Source organism: Parambassis ranga, chromosome 19, assembly GCF_900634625.1.
Source record: "Parambassis ranga chromosome 19, fParRan2.1, whole genome shotgun sequence".
In the NCBI taxonomy this organism is placed as follows: domain Eukaryota; kingdom Metazoa; phylum Chordata; class Actinopteri; family Ambassidae; genus Parambassis; species Parambassis ranga.
Window position 1 is genome coordinate 16941299 of NC_041039.1, and position 19834 is coordinate 16961132.

The window sequence follows — 19834 nt, forward strand, 5'->3', positions numbered from 1 at the left end:
ATTATGAGACTTTTTAAAAGCAGCCATATGGAAAGACCTTTAAAAAGAATACAGCTAAAATAAAGGCAGCTAAGGGTGAGCGGTGCTCTGTCTGCTCAGGACTTTGTAAGTTGACATAGAATGTTTGTTGATGTAATATGGAAACAACACAAGCACAAATCACTGGGTCCTGACAGAAATGGCCCTTTAATCCTCTTCAATAGACGTACATACAATGGTCAAATTGTCGACTTGTGTGAATCCTCTATTTAGTAAATTATCGGCTGCACAGCTATTCTTTTTCTCTGTATGATTTGGTGCCACAGCTCATTAAATAGGAAATTGTTGCTAACTCATCCAGGAAATCGGCCGGGTGTGTCGCATGAATCACCAGACAGCATGCTGGGAAAACTGTTTTATAGGTGTTGCATGGGATTGTGGGATCAATTGACCAATTATCCCCACCCCCGCCACTCCACCCCCTGCTTTAAAAAAAAAGTGGCCCAGTGGTGATGCCTGCAGCCCCTCTGTAACATCAAAAGGATCAGTTTGTTCAGGTGAGAGGGGCCGGGTCTCAGTGGGGGCAGGGACAGACAGCAACACCCTGGAAATGACAACAGAGCACAGAACACTGTTTTCCTTCGTGTTTAAAACAATGTCCATGCACACATGCTCATTTTTACTGAATGCAGTATATACACATGTTGGTGCTTTCATTGATCAATAAAAAAGTAAATTGCATGTATTTTTTTGCTAATAGTTGGAGCACATTCAGACACATACACACTTACAAACCTGTTTTTATCTCCACCTTTCATCCCTCTTAGTTCTGTCTGGAGTCTGGTCTCACACAGAAAAACCTGCTCCAGACTGTCTGAGAAGCTGGTGTCTGAGCAGAGTTTGAGGTAGACAGAATATCTATGATGATACGATGTAATGGCTACATCTTACCACTAGATGGCGCCAGTAAACAATACATAGAGTTCTCACAGCTCGGAATGGTCTTCGTGTTTCTGCCGTAAACATGTCCCATGCAACAGATAGAAAAGCAAATTTCCTAAAAACATGTAGACGTTTATTTATTTACTTTTATGTGAAAGATGATGAGGGGATTTATAGTCAGATCTTTATAGATGGATCACGTGGTGTAGCAGCTTCACCTGAGCTCAGGTGGAACATGTGAGTGAGTCCGTTAGGCCGACACTTCTCCTGCATCCTTCTCTTCATGTGACTGATGACACTCACATGCAAACTGTCATCAAGGTCACCCCTCATGTGACGTCATGGAGGTATAGTTTTGGAAACTGTCCTGTAAACGAGGCCTCTTGGTTATACCAACAATAAATCCAAACAAAAAAAAATCAGACACAAAAACAGGACACACAATGATGTGTAGAGACGCGCCGAGTGAATTGTGTTATGAACTATTCTCCTACTTCTACATTTCGTAATTAAAATGTGAAAATGCAGCAGAAAGCAACTCTTCGAGGAGCTCTCACCCAGACGAGCGATTTCGATGCAGTTTCAATGTTGAACCACTAAGGGTCGCTGCGAACCGTTCACCCACTGCAAAGGCGTTGTCCGTGTCGGATCTGAGGACAGAAGGCCCCCTGCAGGCAAAGTTATTGATGTTATTGTTCTGGTATTATGTGAAAAATATAATCCTTCTTCTCAGTTATCTGAATTTATACATCATGATTCCAATAGGAAAACAATTAAAAGCACCATCACAGCCAGTCATACTCCCCAGCTCCATGAAAACCATTTTTTCCTCATGACCTTTCCTCTCTTTATTGTTGCGTTCTGCTGTGCGTAAAACCCCCCAGCCACTCCGAGCTGAGTGAAATCACTACAAGCTCATCGACAGTGTTGTTGTGGCGGCTGAGAGGAATAACTGGAGTGGAGACGAGTGTGGAAACAGAAACAGAGCAGGGCTCGAACATATTAGTAAAAACAAAGGGGGATGGATATAAACTATGGCGAGATTAAGTTTCACTGCCATCATTTGTCTGTATATATTTTTATTTTTAGTAGAGCTCTTAATATAATGTGGCATGTTCTTCTCTTTGCCTGTCCTTTGAACGACCTGTACCGAGTACACAACACAACACAACACAACACCGAGAAAGACGGGCCGTGTCTGAAAATGTGCAGCTTGTGAAAGTACCCGACTTAAACAGAAAGGATTCAGCAGCACCTTCCCGCTGACACCGGGAAAGTCCACTCAGCTCTATCGGAGGGTTGACACGGAGAGAAATCAAAACGCTGCGCTCTGCTCGGCGCACAGCCAAACGCTCACCGGGGGTCGATGGGAAATCAGGGTGGGGGTTGTCTGTGTTTTTTGGAGAGGGTTGGACTTAAAGGGACCAATGAGAATGCCGTCCGAGGTGCCTGCTCTGACTTACGACTTGCAAGGAGGGTATATACTGAGGCTCACCATGAAAGGTACATTTAAACTGAGTTGCGTGGTGTAGGGAGATTACAAGAGCGCGGAGAGGACAAGCACACGCACGCACTTCAGGCACGACGACAACAACAACAGCTGATACTCTCTGATCAGGGGTCGATCAGCCATCTATTCAGTCATTTTAAGGCTTGTTCGGGAGGATTCTGGAGATGTCTCACGTCCAGTTATCGAGCAGTGCGCTGGAGAGGCTGGTGGCCCGGAGAACCTTCCCTCTCCACAGACGCACCAGCGTGTGCCGCAACCTCTTCGGACCGGTGGACCACGACGAACTGAGCCGGGAGATGAAATCGTCGCTGCGCGAAATTTCCGAGCGGGACCAACAGAGATGGAACTTTAATTTCGAGACCAACACCCCGCTGGATGGGGAGTACGAGTGGGAAAAAGTGACCGTGGATAAGACCCCGACGTTTTATCAGGACTCTGTACAGACCGGCAGGTCCCGGGTGCCTGCGACGCCCGTGAAGCAGAGGCCCTCCTCGGAGTCTGCTCTTCCGGAGACCCCACGTATGGATGTACTGGAGCGCTTGGCTGTACCTGAAAGCAGCAGCACCGCTCCCTGCCCGGTGGAGGTCAACCAGGAGAACCGCACAGACAAGCTCAACTCAGGGAAGCAGACTCACAGACAGGTCCCGTGCGTCAGACGCAAGAGGACGGCCCCAGCTGACAACACACACATTACAGGTAAATAATCCACCGACACTCACACTGCTGCGGGCTCTTCATCCAGAGCTGCGCCCTTAGGCTCCGTGTGCAGGTCCTCTCAGGTAGACCTGTGTCTAATCGTTTTGTTTCCACACAGACTTCTTCGTGAAACGAAAGAGGCCTGCTGATAAAAAACCGGCCGATGTGAGCGCCTGCCACCTCTCCAGGTCTCCAACCCCCCTGGAACAAACTCCACGAAAAAGGATCCGTTGAAGGTACGGTGGTTTCCTGACTTTACTAAATTTAATCTTTATATTTAATTACAAAAAGCATCGGATATCAGTGTGTGTGTGTGTAATCTGTGCGGGATTATTTCGAGGTGTTTCCCTGGTTTACGTGAGCAGCGCAGACAGGCTGATCGGGGGGGGGGGGGGGGGGGGGGGGCAGTAGTAGTGATAGTAGGAGCTGGAGTAACCCTGCTGGCTGGGGGAGGGGGATGTGCGTCACCATGTGGCGGGAAAAGGCTCGAGTGAAACGGTGACGCCCACTGCTGCGGTCGGGCTCTGGTTTCCTCAGAAAAGCTGAGTCTCCTCTTTCTGTGGAATCTCTGTTCTTTGAAGACTTATCGAGGGTTTTTCTTTCCAGGTGGTTTTTGCACTATTTGCCTGCGCGTTTTGAGGAGTGTATCCCCGCTGTTTACCCGCTGGAGAAGGGGAGAGAGGAGACGGGAGGTCGGCGGACAAAGGCCGTCAGCTCGGTGCGCCCGGCGGAGCGCAGCCAGAGCGCACCGGACCAGACTCTCAGGACTGAACGGGTTCGGGTGGGAGAGGAGGGAATGTTTCGCCGAATGACTTCTATCCAGTACAATGTAGCATTCATTGTTGCTTTTGCATACAGCCACTCGACAGTGTTAAATGTTTTAACAACTGTGCAATCCTAAAACTTTCTTTAAAAGAATCGTCTACACTGGCCAAAAGTGTACAGCTTTATAGAGACAATAGCTTATAAATGTTTTATTTCTGTTCTGGGTTTTCTGTAAATGTATATTTTTAAGTCTATTCTAACTTATAATTTATTTATGTTTCTTTATATTTGTTAAATGCCTTGTTGATTTAGCCAAAGGGCATGTTCTTTATTTTATTATTTACATTTGTTATTATTACGGTTTTGTTCTTCGTGTGTTTTTAATTTTATTTTGTTTGCAATCATGTAGCTTCCACATAGTACACACTTGAACAGTAGGTTTCTTTGTGTCTCTGAGCCGTTTTTTTGTGTTTTCATAAAGTGCCCTGATTATGTCTTGCAAAAGATGGGAATAAAATATCTTTCACTTCAACTTTAAGCACATTTGTTTTTGTGTTTTGTTCGATGTGTGTGTGTGTGTAAAGTCTACTTCTTCTTTCCTGTGTGTGTGTGTGTGTGTAAAAATAGTGTGGCAATTGAAACCGAGATAAGAGGCTTTGACGTCTTTGTGTTGTCTGGTTGCTACACAGCACGTTTCACAATCGTTTATTTTTAATTAGTTCAACGAAAACAACAAGCCTGTGTGTTGTTACCGCTCAGTACATGGTGTGTACCTGCCGCCCGCACAGGGGCCGGTGTGGGTTCATCCTGCCGCAGTGCGCCTCTCTGGGTCCGCACAGACCTTGCGGGCTACAAACGCACTGAGACGCGCAGCCTGATGGCAGCTGCGGGATATAGGCTGGGATTTAAAGGCCCTTTCGCCCTTCTAAAGAAGCAGCAGCTGCCTTTGGATCCCCGCTTTGTCCGCCACGAAGACACCCCCACATCCACCCGCACTCAACAAGCCCTCTAAAGACCCACTCACACACACACTCACACACACTGTTTACCCCGGCGTGGATACACCGGGCGTGGAGGCCACCTGCCAAAGCTGGAGAAAGAAAACTACTAGTCTTTGTAATTGTCCGGGTCTATTCAAACAAACCTTTCAACAGGTCATACTTGCAAGTTTATCCTTAATTGAAAGAAGCCAAACGCTGCAGCGTCTGAGCGCGCTCCGGGTCCGGCCTGGCTGTCAAGCGCGCACACAACAAACAGCCACATTTCATCATTTTTCCATGAAGTTTCCCTGTTGGCCTTGACTGGCCCTGACTGTCTAACATGTGTGTTTTGATAAAAATGGAGACTTTTGATGGCCAGAGTGACTTTGTCAGCTCTGTGCAGCCATAAGCTCTGACGGAGCTTGTTCTGATTCCCAACACAAAGCGCTCTCCGGCTCCATTCTTTCCTTTTTGTTGCCATATGGCAAATCCATGTAGACATAGCCAAGACCTATTCAGTCAGCCACAGAATGTCCTGCATCAGAGAACAAAAGACACTTTGTCTGGCTGCTCTATTGATACGAATGGGCGAAAAAAATATTATAATTAATCTATGGCTATATCCAGCTAATTAACGCCCATATGCCCAAGGGGGGGGCTGCGAGGTCATTCAGCGCAGTTTTAAAATCTCAATAGTTTACATGTTAAAGACAACAGCTGTTTATGTGTTACTTTAATGAAGTCCCCCTCTATGCTGGAGACTGGACACTTTCAGGGGGCTCCAGTCCCCCATGGGTCATCTTCCTTTATTTGTCTCTACAGCTGTGTAACTATATAACATTTGTCCCAGTAAACAGGACCTAAAGTCGTATTCGTTTTCTCCAAATGGTCATGAAACTGAGCCATTCTGGAAGGGTCGTGCAGGTTAAGGCCCGAAACTGGACTGGGACCCTCTCCTGCTGCATTTGAACTATTTTAATCAGCCTATATATCCACGAATAAATCACCCAGTAATATCGGTGCTGTCACTGAGGGCCTAATGTTGTTGGACTCTGACAGTTTAAATGGCCCCATAGAAGAGGGGTGTATGACAATTATGACTTCATCCAGCCCCGTTGAATGTATGATGGACATAAAGGAAAGAGATGACAGCGAACATACAGACCTCATTAACATACAGGAGAATATCATGGAACAACCAGCTGCTGATGGAGGGAACCAGCCTCACAGATCCTGCTGTCTCCCCAGCGGACCTTTCATCAGCTCCCCGTCTGCTTTGAGAATATTTTATTATTCTGAGTGACAACTGTGAGGTTATGACTGTGATATTTTTGCAAACAACATTTATAGTTCGTTCAAATTCTATTGACAAAGATTTATAAATTAAACATAAATGTGGAATATTGTTATTTTGATTTAAAAAAAAATTCTAATAATTGCAACAAACATTAGTTTAAAAAGTGTAGGAAAAGATTAGGGCAACGCACAGCTGACCCGGTCTGTTATTCTACAGACTCAGTCAGTCTTAGGTAAAATGCGTAATTCTCTCCTCCAAACTCGTGCCCCTTTTATGGGCCTGCACCCACTGCGCTTGGAGCAAATGTGGCATCCACAGAAAATAATTTCAGTGAACACATTTTTCACTCAAAATACACAATTAACGGGACCGTCTGCAAAGACTGCAATTAAATATAGAAAGGAGAAAAATCAGCCAAGGGGAATTAGCATTTTCCATGACCATCTGGCATCGGTGCAGGCGACAGGGAACAAAGGGGAGCTGGATGGAGAGGAGAGGCGAGTGTGCCATCGCATTGACCTGCAAATGAGGCTTTGTCACCGAGTTAAAGCTCCCTGACCCCCTTTACCCCCCTCCCCAAAACACTTCTTTTTTTAAAAACAACCTATAGCGTGACGAATGGGCCTGAATCCAAGTCTGTGTATGTTTAGGAGCCGCAGACCAAATCTGTCAAAAAGGAATTATTGACGAAGTACAAACAATTTAATTCTGTTTGTCCCATTAAGGCAGAAACCCAGAAACGTGCTGACAAAAGATTCAAACTCAGACTGCCTGCATGTTAATGCTTTAAAGTATTAAATAAGATAAAATGTACAGAGCGATGTTCACCGGACTCTGTACTGACACTCTGGCCTCCTGATGTTAGCAGCTTTTACATTTTACGCACAGAAAGTCACCAATCTTTGGCCTTTTTCTGTAGCTTGTTTAGCGCACATCACATGCAACAATTAAAGCTGGATCCATACTCCGCGAGACAAAGAGCGGAGAACGCGCTCCACGGGTGGTAAGAGATACAAAAAAAAGGTCTTTTCCGCACTGAGGTACCATACTCCGCGAGACGCGTGTGTGCAGAACTCCTCATACGGCCCGCCCACTAAACTATAAGGAAAGACTTTACTGAGTTTTTTAACACACCACAAGGACGTGTGCCATGGCAAGAGGGCATTATACAGAGAGGGTGCCTGCAACAGCGTGAGATGTCCGGCGATGAGTTGTGAAAATGCGACATTAAAAGTAACAATAGCAAAGATTCAGTGTTTGTGCCTTTATGACCACATTTGCACATCTACTGTGTTCCAATGTGCCTGCGATACTTCAAACTGTCCGGTGACGAGCTGTGAAGATGCGACATTAAAAGTAACAATAGCAAAGATATACAGACATTGTTAACGAGCCTATTATGCCCGGGTATGTAGGAGTATATAGAATGGTAATAACAGTCACCATCTGGTATGTGTGAATGGCTGTCTGGAGTTATTGGTGACAAATCACCCTGACTTGCCTTTCTTTCTTTCTTTTATTGCTCATCATGCAAACCGGTATGGTCTTATCTAAATCTGTTGAATCAGCGCTGTTTATACACCTACCTATATACCTGGAGAGGCTCTTGCGCTTCTCCACTTTCATCACGCCCACAATAAATTCCGACCAATCACAGCATGGTTGCCGCACAGCCTTGAAAGACAAAGTTCGGCCCGGGCCCTGTGCACAGGAGTGCGGATCAGCGGGCGGTCAGAGACAAAAAATGACGTCATTTTGTGGGCGTAACGTCTGCAGGGGGGGAAAATGTCTTTGTCTCGCGGAGTATGGATCCAGCTTAAGTGTGTGTGTGTGTGTGCGTATTTCGGGGGGTGGGTAGCTGTTGATTGTTGGACACCTGTCTCTCTCCGCTGAGTGTGGGATGAGTGGAGTGGGCAGACACAGACGTGAAAGGTGATTGTATCCGGTAAAAGGCTGTGAGCGTCTCTCTCTCTCTCTCTCGCTGTGTGTGTGTGTGTGAATTTATGTTGTGCGTAAAATAAAGCTCTACCAATGTACAGTAAAACCTGAAAGGAAGAATATGACGTTAGAATCTTCGGTTTAATGTAAAGATAAGAAACTACAGTCACATCAATAATAATAGAACAGAAATACTTTGATCACACACTTGCTGTTGCGGTATCGGGATATCAAATGAAACAAGAGGAACATCAGGTCAAGCTGTTTTTAGTTTGGGTTCTAGCAGATGCAGACGTGCCACAATGTTTTCCTTGTTTCCTTCTCTTGGGCCTTTTCTCTTTACATCCACTCAGTATTCATGCTTGAGGATAACAAAGAGTGCGGCTCAATCCACGCAGGAGGCGGTGTGACAGGGAACTCGTGGCAGCTTTTCAAATATCTTTTTTCCTTTTTGGTCTCGGTTTGAGGAGGAGGAGGAGGAGGGGGAGAATCCGCCGGCCACCTCCATCTCTAACTCACTTTGCTCTCCCCACGCATCAAGGGGATCGGATTTAATGCTGAGCAGAAGAAAAGGCAGATCCTTTACAAAGTCTCACAACGTGATGGAGCGAGAGGCTCACGCTGAGCCTGGTCTGGGCTGACTGTACTCACAACAAGTTCAAGAATATGACTCTAATGTTCTTTTTCTTTGTTGATTATTCGTATTTAAGTCATATTATTTCCATCACAATGCAGCCAAACATTTAAACTGGACTCAAAAAAAACTACAATGATTTTGAAATGAATAAATAAATAAATAGTTGTCTGTTTGTCCTGTAAATAAAAGTTGAAACGGTCAACGATGTCATCTCTCCCCCTCAGAGAGGCCCAAAGTGTGACAAATATCCAGTGACATCATCCGTGATTACTCACTGATTACTAAGAAGTCTGCATCACAGCAAACCCTTTTTCATGCTTTGCTGTTACAGATGTAGACTCGGGCCTCTTCCACATAAAGACTTAAAGAAAATAACCCTGTAACTTGTCATAGTATGAAAAGCAGGTGTAACTAATGACATTAACAATGGCTCAGCTCCATTACAGCGTGCCTGGAAGCCCTGACACTGACACACAGAGGAGAATGCCTAATGACATTAGCTCCATCTGTGTCATACTGTTGAGCTTTATGTCACACTGGATGTAACATTAATGATAACTCCACTCTTGATCTCTGTGCCTTTTTTCTAACATGTTCATAAATATTTGGCAGTGTCACACATTTCCGACAGTAAAAGCAGGACTTTTACAGCCCTCCAGAAAGACACTGATTGATCCTGTAGCTGACCCCGAGCAATACAAAACAATGGTCCCTGTGACACAATCAAGAGATCAATATGGTCGCATTCCCACAGAAGATGCACATCGATGCAGGCAGTGAGGCCATGAAGCTGCTGAATACCTCCACAGAACCAGTGTCAGGGAAGGCTTCATAACATATACCCTCTGTCTGGCTCTTACATTAGATGATTTAATTACACACTGTCACAGGGTACATAGAGTGTCTGACATCTTGGTGCCATGTAGGCATTCAAAGGATCATGTTCAGACGAGCATTCGCAGCAGCCGCTCATCCTCACTCACACAACAACCCACTGTGGCCCTTTGAGTCTCCCACATACTGTACTTATCAAAAACCACGTCGCTTTGCGCTGGAGTGATGGCTTCACAACCGGAGAGCCATATGCAGCTCTGCAGGCAGAGGCCTGCTTCATTGTGGCAGTAATTGGACAGAGAGGAGAGAGGAGGAGACGCAGATACTGTGATGACACTTGAGAAATGAGATCTAACTCCATCCCAGCGCCAGTCCTGACAGCCAGAGTCCTCCACCTCCATTCTTCTCCTCTTTCTCTTTGTGTGACTTCTTTTCAGTCCCTCATAGGCAAACCTGTTCCCCTTCACATCATTCCTTCCATAGGATGTGAGTCCTCTGTTGAACGGCTGCTGTCTCTGTTTCTTCTGTCCATCCATCCATCTCTGACGCCTCTCCTCCTTGCTCCTCTCCTCCTCGGCCCTCTCTATTGGCAGAGCAAGTTTTCTTCTCCTTCAATCATCTTGGCTCATAAAACTTGGGGAGGAGGGTTAGCAGGCTGTGTTTTCAGGGCTGGCTACACTGCTATGTGTGCACTGACTCGGACTAATGCTATTCACGCCTCACATTTGCTCGCCAGGTCCCATGAAAAGGGATGGCCACGGCAGCCTTTATGGGACGCACAACAAAGGACCATCATTCATCAGGCGGCAGAGGACCCGAGAGTGGCAGAGTGTGGGTTCATCTCGCTACAGCGCTCAGCTGCCTGCCTTTGCCAGCATCATGTTTGGGCATGGAGGTCTTTTCAGTGGGATCTGTAATCTTCTCCTTTCTTCAAAAAACTGCAGCTGAGAAAACAGTAAATGAGGAGAAATGTCAAAAAAATCATGGTGTTTTGTTCTGATTGTTGAAAGGTTGATCTCCTGGATTTGTCCTGGATTCTACCTCTGAACTTGCACATGGTGTGTGTGTGTGTGTGTGTGTAACACACAGAAAGTGTCTGGTGGCGATATAGATCTGCAGCCATACTCCCAGGTCACCAAGCCACTATTAATCTTCACCTTTCCCTGGCAGTTCTTTCACACAGGGCCTAAAGCTTTAGAGGCCTGTTGGCAGCTCATAACAATACCCAGAATGCCTCGGGGCCTTGTCAGCCTGTCCTAATTTGTGGCTGTGGTCCTGGGGCTGAATTCACGCACTGCTGGCTGCTTGACCTGGCGGATTAGCAACATCTTTTAGTCTCCACGCAGGGCAGCGCCAATGGGCAGATACCCAGCCTGCAATTACACAGCAGGAAAGGCCTGCTTAGACACGCACTCATATGCATGCATGCATACACACGCATATGAAAGTGTATGGATGGATAGAAGGAGGGATGAATAGTTGGCTGAGACGGGAAACAGAAGCAGGTGATGTGCTAGATGGCTGCTTTGAAGAAGACTTAAGAAAGCGAGAAGGAGACTGAAGAAAAAGGGAAACTGTCTCAGTGTGTGTTTGGGTTTTTTGTACTTACACAGTGGGTATTCAGTCTACATTGTGTACATGGAAATCAATGTATCGAGGAGCTGGGCAGCAGCTTATCTTCACAGAGATGGCACCGTACCCCATCAAAGTATCAGAATGCCAAAAGATCCTGGCAAAGACATAAATGTTTCCAATTCAAAAGGGATTGTTCTACCTTGTCTTACAATCCTTAAACAGTTTGGGCTTAAGAATAACTAAAAATAACGTGTTTTTTAATCACTAAAAACATTACAACACATCATCATTTTGATTTATTTAATTTGAAAAGGCACAGATTGATTAATGAGTGTGAAAAACTGAAGATGCGCTTATAGTCAAAAGTCTGCATTTTATTCTGAAGAGGTACAGAACGTCAAGATCATTACTCATCACTGATTGGCTCAGGGGCGGAAGTAAACAGGAAGTAAGGGAAGCCGCTGTGGACGGTGAAGTACTGCAGCTTCGGTTGTGTGTTTGCGTAAACACACACGTGTTTCTCAAACTCTGCACTTGACAGTCTTCGTCATGATACAAAACCTATATTGCAGTGAGCAGCTGGAAATATTCCTGCCTAGCTTCGCGCTTCTGCTGTTGCATATTAGCTCCGCCTGCTAGCTCGTTAGCACACTAAGCTCAATGTATTAGCATTGATTTTTACCCAACGAAAAGCTAACTCAGCTCCAGCGTTAGCTGAACGTTTGTCCAGTCAACAGTCTGACTGCGTGGGATTATTATCAGCGGACCCTAACATTGCTGGATCCACATCCGGACAGGTGCCGCACAGGACACTCCCTGACACCCCACAGACCGGATACTAAACCCCGCGGCCCAGACCTCCACACGAAGGTACCGCATTTTACATTATTCCTCTTTTGAGTGAAACAACAACATTTTCATTTTGTTTCCAAACCTTGCATCAGTCCTGAAACTTTTCATTTGAATTCATGCCAGCTTGTGTGTGTGTTTATTAGGCCCAGTGTTTCTGGTTTGTACTTGGTTTGTTGTCAGTGACACCAAAGGCTCTGAAGTCATTTGTTTGCTTGTTTATAGCTTTCATACAAATAATTCTCCACATTTATTATTCTTAAGCAAATTCAAATGTGTTTTGTTGATTTATTTTGCTATTATTTGTCCTGTTGGTTAAAGATCAAGAGGCCTATGGTATTTAAAGGTGTAATACATTCATCAGTGTGTAGTGTTGTTAACCACACTATGTTTTTATTGCACTGATTAGCTTTAACTGGTAGGTTAATGGGAGCATGTGTCTTATATATTCGTCCCCACTTTACTTTTGTTTGAAAAAGGCGTAGAGTTTCCATATAAGTTTAGTGAAATATTGTGCCCAAACAGTCTGCTTTACCTACCTCTCTAATTCATTCAAACATAGTCCTGCAGGGCAGGGTCACAGGGGGCTTTCCACACAGGAAGGCCCCAGTGCTGAGGCGACGGTGCTAACCACTGCACCACCGTGCCGCCCTATTTTGGTACCTTTATATACTTTATTCTAAAGACCTGCACGGGACTGAATTTTTAATCCCGCTCCCGAAGCCTCTCTGACCGCTCCCGACTGGATCCCAAAGCCTATCCCAACCTGACCGCCCGCGGAGTTCCGTCGGGTCTCAAGACATTAAAAGTTAGGTAATTACCGGGGTGTGTTTTTAAGAGGACATGAAGAGAAGTATTCTCTAATAAATATATATATATATTATTAATATTTTGTTTTTATTTTGTCTGTGTAAAACACTGCAGGATTGATATTTATTTGTGTGTCTGAACAAAAGGCCTTATTAGATTTATAAGATCTATAGGCAAGATTTATAAGAGCTAGATTATCAGAGTTATAAAATGTAAAACGATTAGATACGAAGAATAGAATAAAGCTTTTATTATTTACACAGCACTCCCTCTCCTGATCAGTGCAGTTTGGACCACAGCTACTGTGTCCTTACCATGACCACTCTGTCACTTTGGCTACAACAGCCTACTCCTAGCGAGACGGGACCATAGAGTGGACGGGACCCAGTACTTTTATGCATGCCCGCCCGCTCCCGCCCTAGGCAATGTTACTCCCGCCCGATTCTGCAAGATTTGTGTCGGGTCCCACGGAAATTCCCAGGTCTCTACTTTATACACAAAATGAAAAGAGCTTTTATTAATTGCAGGCCTAACTGTGGAGCAGGAATTGTGTTATTAGAAGTAGTGCTCTCAAAGTGCAACAGTAAGAAACAGGCTTAAAATAGAACTCTGCAGGACTCTACTCACAGATGCGTTTGCACAATGTTGCCCCCGAGGAAAACAAAAGGTCTGGACCTTGATAACAACAGGCAGATATACAGCAGGTCAAGCGCAGATCAGAATTGGCAGTGCAGCGCAGCATCTTACAATACACACAAAGCCTTGAAAGATGGGAACAGGGAAATTGGCAAACTTAACACGGTGTCCTGCCATCATCCCTCGCTCCCTCCCTCTGTCTCACAACAGATGCTATGTTCCACGAAGACACTGTCAGCTGCACAAGAATGACCCAAAATTTGTCAATAATGACGGTGGACAAAAAAAACCCACTCAGAGAGTCAGCATCCCAAGTTAACAATAACGACACAACACTGTGGAGGAGGGCACCGTGCAAGTGTATGCACAGACCTTTCTCCAGGAATAGGACCTATTGCTATGGAAACACACCCCTGCCCCTCCCTGCTACTATTACTATAGTATATAAACACACGCACACACTTGTCAGCTGCAGCCCAGCACTGTCTCGGCCCAGATGGTGGTGAACTGCATAACTCACTTATCTGTCTCTGGCCTCTAAAGGAATGCTTAAAGGCCCTCTCCAATTCCCAGTGGACGTCACCAAAAAGAGAGAGGGCGAGGCACACCATCTGCTCACACACAACATGTGCACCCCCTTTCCTGTCCGTCCCCAAATTTAACCTCCCCTCCCTGTTTTGTTTTTCTTTTTACATATCCATATCCCCACAGAAACCATCCTGGTGATCCATGGTCTGTTCCTATGGAGTGACTGAGGGTGGGAGAGGGGCACATATGAGAATCAGCATCATTTGCTGTGTGTAAAGAAATGTGTCATCTTCAGACGTTCTCTTGGACAAATTCTTTCTTCAGCGTGTTGAACTCAAGCTAAAATGATGAAATGAAAACCTCTCCTGTACATCATCCATCCATTTGCTATAACAGCTTTAACCTGTTTAGGAGTCACAGGTGGCTCCTCCAGCAGACGTTGATATATCCTGTACAGGTCACCGATCACAGATCCTGTTTTTTGACTTTTTGACAAGGTGCCACCTTAAAAAATGAAGAAAAGTGACAGAGAAGACCCATAATGAAGAAATCTGTAATGCTAAACACTTGCATGCCACTTTTTAATTTGAAGTATTAATCTACTGAGGATTATGTAAAACTTACTTTCAACTGTTTGACTTTTTGCATTAAAAACATCTCACATTCCTTATCGCACAAGTACAACCCTCTGTGTTTTTATGCTCTCAGAAGTCAGCACCGCAACACATAACTCTAGGACAAAGAAACACTGCATACTTGCATAGTCGGGGACAGAGGGTCACTCTGTTCTCTTTGTATAGTGTTCTGTACAGGAACAGTGTGCAGACAGAGGCTTTACGTAGATTTATGCGTTCGCTTTTATATAAGCATACTGGAAACATTTAAGACCAGTGGTATGTGGTCTCAAGTTATATCTTACATTGAAATATTCTCTTTATTATATTCCATTTGACTTCAATCATGGGATTTATTTAAATATTCGATAAGGCTTGAGATAAGGCATCATCACTGATTACGCTGCACAGCTCTCTCAGTTTGCTGAACATTGCTGCTCTATTAAAAGAAGTCCAATCTGGTGAGTTCTTCACCACCCACCGAGTCAAGTGTGGCTCAGGTGTGTGTGTTCACCACATGTGCTTATATGCATGCTGGTGTGTGGTCCAGTTTGCATAAGCGTACTCAGATGGCCTTCTTGAACTTGTGTGTGCGCCTGTATGTGCACATGTTAAAAAAAAAACGATGGCATATTAGAATTTGGGGACTGAGGGGGTTTTTGCACGTGGATTTCGGTTTAGCACACCACACAGCTATGTGATGAAACTCAGATTTAAGATTTGGGTGGGCAGTTGTTAAAACATGTGGGTGACATAGACCCTATTTAACTGAACTTAGGTTCCTCTAAAAACAAATCTTCAGCCCACAAACATATGCACGCGCCGTGACTACCTGTACCACGTCTGTACCGTTCACACAGAGCTGTGAGTCTGTGTGAGTGTCTTGTGTTTGGCTGTTTGTTCCTTACTTTTCCACACAGCTGTGAATTTGTTCATACTTGGTAGGAAAGTACTTCAGTTACTGAAGCTGAAGCTATTTTCTGTTACACCTTTGTAACAGATGGGTGCACCACACAAGAAAAGCAAACAATAATACAGACCCCTACACTGTTAGGGGGGGCCCGAAAGGCTGAGGAACGTTTGATGTTTTGTAATATTATCTCAGTGGAAAACCTCTCTGAAGTACATTTATTTAGCAATGGGCCACTTTGTTAGGATTTGCATCATTATTCAAGCTACTGGAGCAAATTGAACCAGCCTTCCAGGCCACGTTTCCAGTTACTGTGGAAAGGAAGGACTCAGAAGGACATGATGGGCATAATGTCCAGGAATGGACAAGCACTATTTGTGGTTTAAATAAGGCAGCCCTGACTTTGGAATGGCCTTTCAGCTCCAAGTACAACTACCCTGCTAACCTGCAGCTAATGTTAGTCAAACACACATTTCAGTAGGACATCTTTGGAACTTCACCAGGGTCAAAAATCTGCATTTAGATACAATTATAGTGCTGTAAATATATCTGCTTCATTGTGTCAGTGAGGCTTAGGGCAGGTCATACGTCTTCAACATGTCAGGACAAGACCTCCATCATGTGGTCTCACTGCACCACCAGCTCTGAGCAGCTTTCGTCAGCCACAGAAAGTGCGGAACAAACGGCACCAGCCAAATGGAGAGGCAATAAGGCGAGGGGCCCTCTGTGAAGTGTGTGTGTGTTGGTGTCTGTGTGTGCATGTGCAGGAGCGTGTGTGTGTTGATAAAGTGTACCCAAGCAGACAGGACGTGGTGTGTGTGGATTTTGCAGAGTGAATGGTGATTGTGTGTTTTCAAAAGAGAGGGGGTGTCGCCCTGTGTGAGAGTGAATGTTGGAGTGAGGGCTTGTGTGAGCGTGTGTGTGCGTGTCACAACGAACCAGAGTGGGTGAGAAAGAGCAGTCTGTCGGTTCAAGTATGCCCCCATGTGACCGCTGGGAGAAATAAAAGGTCCGGAGGAGGATGACTCGTGAGGTCTTCCAGAGCATCAAGTGCATTCCTCCTTTCAAATAACACATAGTCAGTGATGCTGTTGTTAATCTTTGACTCATGTCTCACTCTCTTTGTGGTTTTTAGGCATTCAGGATGTGTTGGTGAAGGCCTCAGTGACCACTCCTCTCTTCCCAAACCTCTGTCCATCTTTATATTGGTTTCAATTACATGCGCTCCTCTTTTCGTTGTACAAGGGTTCAGCTTGGGCTGTAGTCATGCACCTACTCTGTTCCTGGTGTAATCACTCCAGAGTTTACCTTTGGTACCTTTTGTACAATTCAGGTGATCACCTGTGCAAAGGTTGCTGACCTGTTTCCTTACTAGCACACTACTGCTAAATGCTAACAGCTGGATGAGTCTGATGGTGTGAAACACAGGACAAATACAGACGGGTCAGCGGTGTCCACGCACTGTATGCTAGCGTACACAGTGCTTGCTACAAATGCTACATTAACAGGAGGGTTCTGTTGTTTCATCTCTGGGTGTAAATTAAATGACTTATTGTTTTAATCCTGTCGTCATTACCTACATGGATAATCCATCCTTTGTGTTATACTGCAGTCTGTCCAAAGGCATCAAAAACACTGGCTGTGTGACGAGGTCTGTTGCTTCTGCATCTGTACATTTGTTTTTAAGAGAATGTAAAGACCACCAAATGTGCAAGGGGAACTTCACAGCTTTTGAGAAACCTAACTACACAATCCTGTAGACCATGTCAGCAGCGGAGCAAAGGATTTCTTGCTTTAGAGATCCAAACCACGCTCACCCATAGTTCCGTCTTTTCTACATGTCAAAAACCTTCCTAGATCTGGCCCCTCTTTTGGCACAGACACATCTCTCCCTATATGCTCCGTTCAATGAACTAACAGATAATGTCTTTTCAGTGTGGATCAGAACTAGCTGAAAGGCTTGTTGGTCGTCTCACCAGTGCAGCCAATCCCTGCATCCAAGAGGATTTTCACTCCTTTGATTTGAGTCCTACAGCAAAGAATGGAGAGTGTTAAGATTTTAATGCCCCCCCAAGAAACACTGTCAGCCTCAAGAGACACTTGCAGCACAGCCAGGAGGGGAGGCAGGAAAAGTAAGCAAACAAACCCACTGGGACTGAGATGTTGTGTGTTTATCTTTTGTCATGAAGACACAAATCAGCCTTTTTGTTTTGCTGGTTTTTATCAGATGGCCATAATGAGCTGCCTCCTGAATAGTTTAGAAGAAGGCCTTATGATCAGAGGGGGCTCTTATCGTCAACAGAAAACTTCAAAACCGAACAACAATAAACATTTCCAAAAGCCATGTGAACCCAGGATCGGCCTCTTTTATCTGCCTCCCTCCCATCCGCTCCTAACGCTGCAGTTGTGATTCTGGTTTGGAGAGTCCAGTGTTATCAAAGTCTTATGCTAAAAATGATCCCCAAACCTTTTATCTCTTCTTCTACCAGACTCTTCACTTCTTTCTTCGCCGAATGGAAAAAAAGTCACATTTATTTACTTCTTTCATCTTCCCACGGCGTCACATCTGGGCCGGGCTCTGACATCAGTAAAGAGGCCTGTGTCAGATGTGGCTCCCAATTAGCTAACCCGGCGGCTCCACTGCCTCCCATCCCTCCTTCCTTTGAGCAGATGCAGCCATGTACTTGAAAAGGCCAGAGGGCTGCTGGGTAGCTGGGCCGGAGTGTAAAAAACACAACTAATTGCGCATGGCTAATCTTTATGAAGTTGGAAGTCCTGTCGCTCTGTGCGACGCCCACCTCTTCCACTCTAAAGTCGCACAGAGGCGACAACTACACACTATAAACACCGCCCCAGCTGGATTTGTGGTCGCTGCGATCAAAGCCGCAAAAGAGAATGATAGGGTTTGCTGCTGTGTGTGCATGTGTGTGTGTCAAAAGGGAGGTAATGTATGGCTTCTCTTGTTGTAATTCTTTATGACTGTAACTGCTGTACAACTTGATGAGCGAACATGACGCTAACATGCTACCCTCTGACGCAGTAAGGCTCTGTGTGTGTGTCTGTGGGACTGATCTGTGTGCCCACAAATCCTTGCAAGCATAATGGCACCAATGAAATATGAAGAGGGGCTGTGTGATGTCTGTGGCAGCCCATATTAGTATGATTAGTCTTTAATGGTAGTTAAGGAGTATTACCTGTGTTTACTGTCTCAGAGTTACATCATACATGTTGACACAGAAGGTGTGTGAGTCCTATAGAAATCTGAAAATCCGTCTGTGGGCACAGCAGTAGCAGTAGTGGCTGTTTTTATTGGTTGTCTGATGTATTGTGATTAAAAAGGGTTGCCTCTGTCTTGTGTTTATAACATGTTTTAACCTTGTACCACAGCTTGTTTTAAGATAATTGACATTTCTTCAACATCAGTTTAAGGATTGATTTTAGGTTCCTCTCTGGTCGTATATCTCCACTTTCCTCTTTTTCCTTCTCCCCTTTCCTTCCCCTTATTGTTCCCTTTGTCCTTTCTTTTCCTCTTCCTGTTTTCTCTTCATTATTTTCCTGTCAGCAGCACCTCACTTTTGTCCCTTCTTCCAGTCCTTATCTTTCCATCCTCCAAATTGTCCTCAGCCGTTACCTCCTTTGTGTGCCTGTCTTGTCCTCGTTTTCCTTTTTTAATTTTTGGTCAGTCTTGCTCCTTCTTTCTCTGTCTCGGTCCTTCTTCATTTATTATCGCCAGTTGAGAAAAACAGAGGAGTCTTTTTGGTACCAAGCCAGAGCAAACACTGATATCCAACCACCCCCCACCCCCCACTGTTCTCTCCTTCCACTGGCAGCTGTCCATAACTAAACACACAATGTAACAGAGCAGACACACACACACACATACACACACACACACACTCACACACTCTCCCTGGAGTGTCCACTGTAGCTGTTTGCTTGGCTGACATGCTCTACTATAATTGCAGTGGCCTGTACGGTACACTACAGCCTGCAGCTGTGGACCTCTCCAAAGGCTGCAGCCAGCCAGAAACAGCAACAAACGCTGGACAGGCAGAAAATAAACAGCCACTTTTAGTCCTGTTGTTCGGCCTCTGTACGGAGTTAAAACAAGAAGATGGAGTTTATCCCACAGAACAGAAAAAAGCAGAAAGTTGTAGAGTAGCTGGTAATAATGTGAAGTTCCTTCTTTATAGGGTCACTGTTGTACTCTACCCCACTCCCCTCATTAGGACTATTTTTATATTCTTGCATATTAGTATTTTTCCAGTTTGCTTTGTTTTCCTTTGTGACTTGACCTATACAATCATATTGCTCCGATAAATGTTAATAATTTA

The 19834-nt window shown here is 45.0% G+C and overlaps 1 protein-coding gene and 1 long non-coding RNA gene across 2 annotated transcripts; one reads left to right on the forward strand and one right to left on the reverse strand.

The window, feature by feature from the left end:
* Positions 1-247: 247 nt before the first annotated feature.
* On the reverse strand, positions 248-3275 carry LOC114452722 (uncharacterized). Its single transcript, XR_003672303.1, has 4 exons — positions 3151-3275; positions 1479-1589; positions 775-1288; positions 248-583 (listed from the first exon to the last, which is right to left on the reverse strand). It is a non-coding gene; the product is annotated as an uncharacterized LOC114452722 (long non-coding RNA).
* On the forward strand, positions 2388-4430 carry LOC114452721 (cyclin-dependent kinase inhibitor 1C-like). Its single transcript, XM_028432228.1, has 3 exons — positions 2388-3127; positions 3246-3363; positions 3734-4430. Exons 1-2 carry the CDS (start codon positions 2596-2598, stop codon positions 3359-3361), a joined length of 648 nt encoding a protein of 215 aa, XP_028288029.1. The 5' UTR covers positions 2388-2595; the 3' UTR covers positions 3362-3363; positions 3734-4430.
* Positions 4431-19834: the final 15404 nt, after the last annotated feature.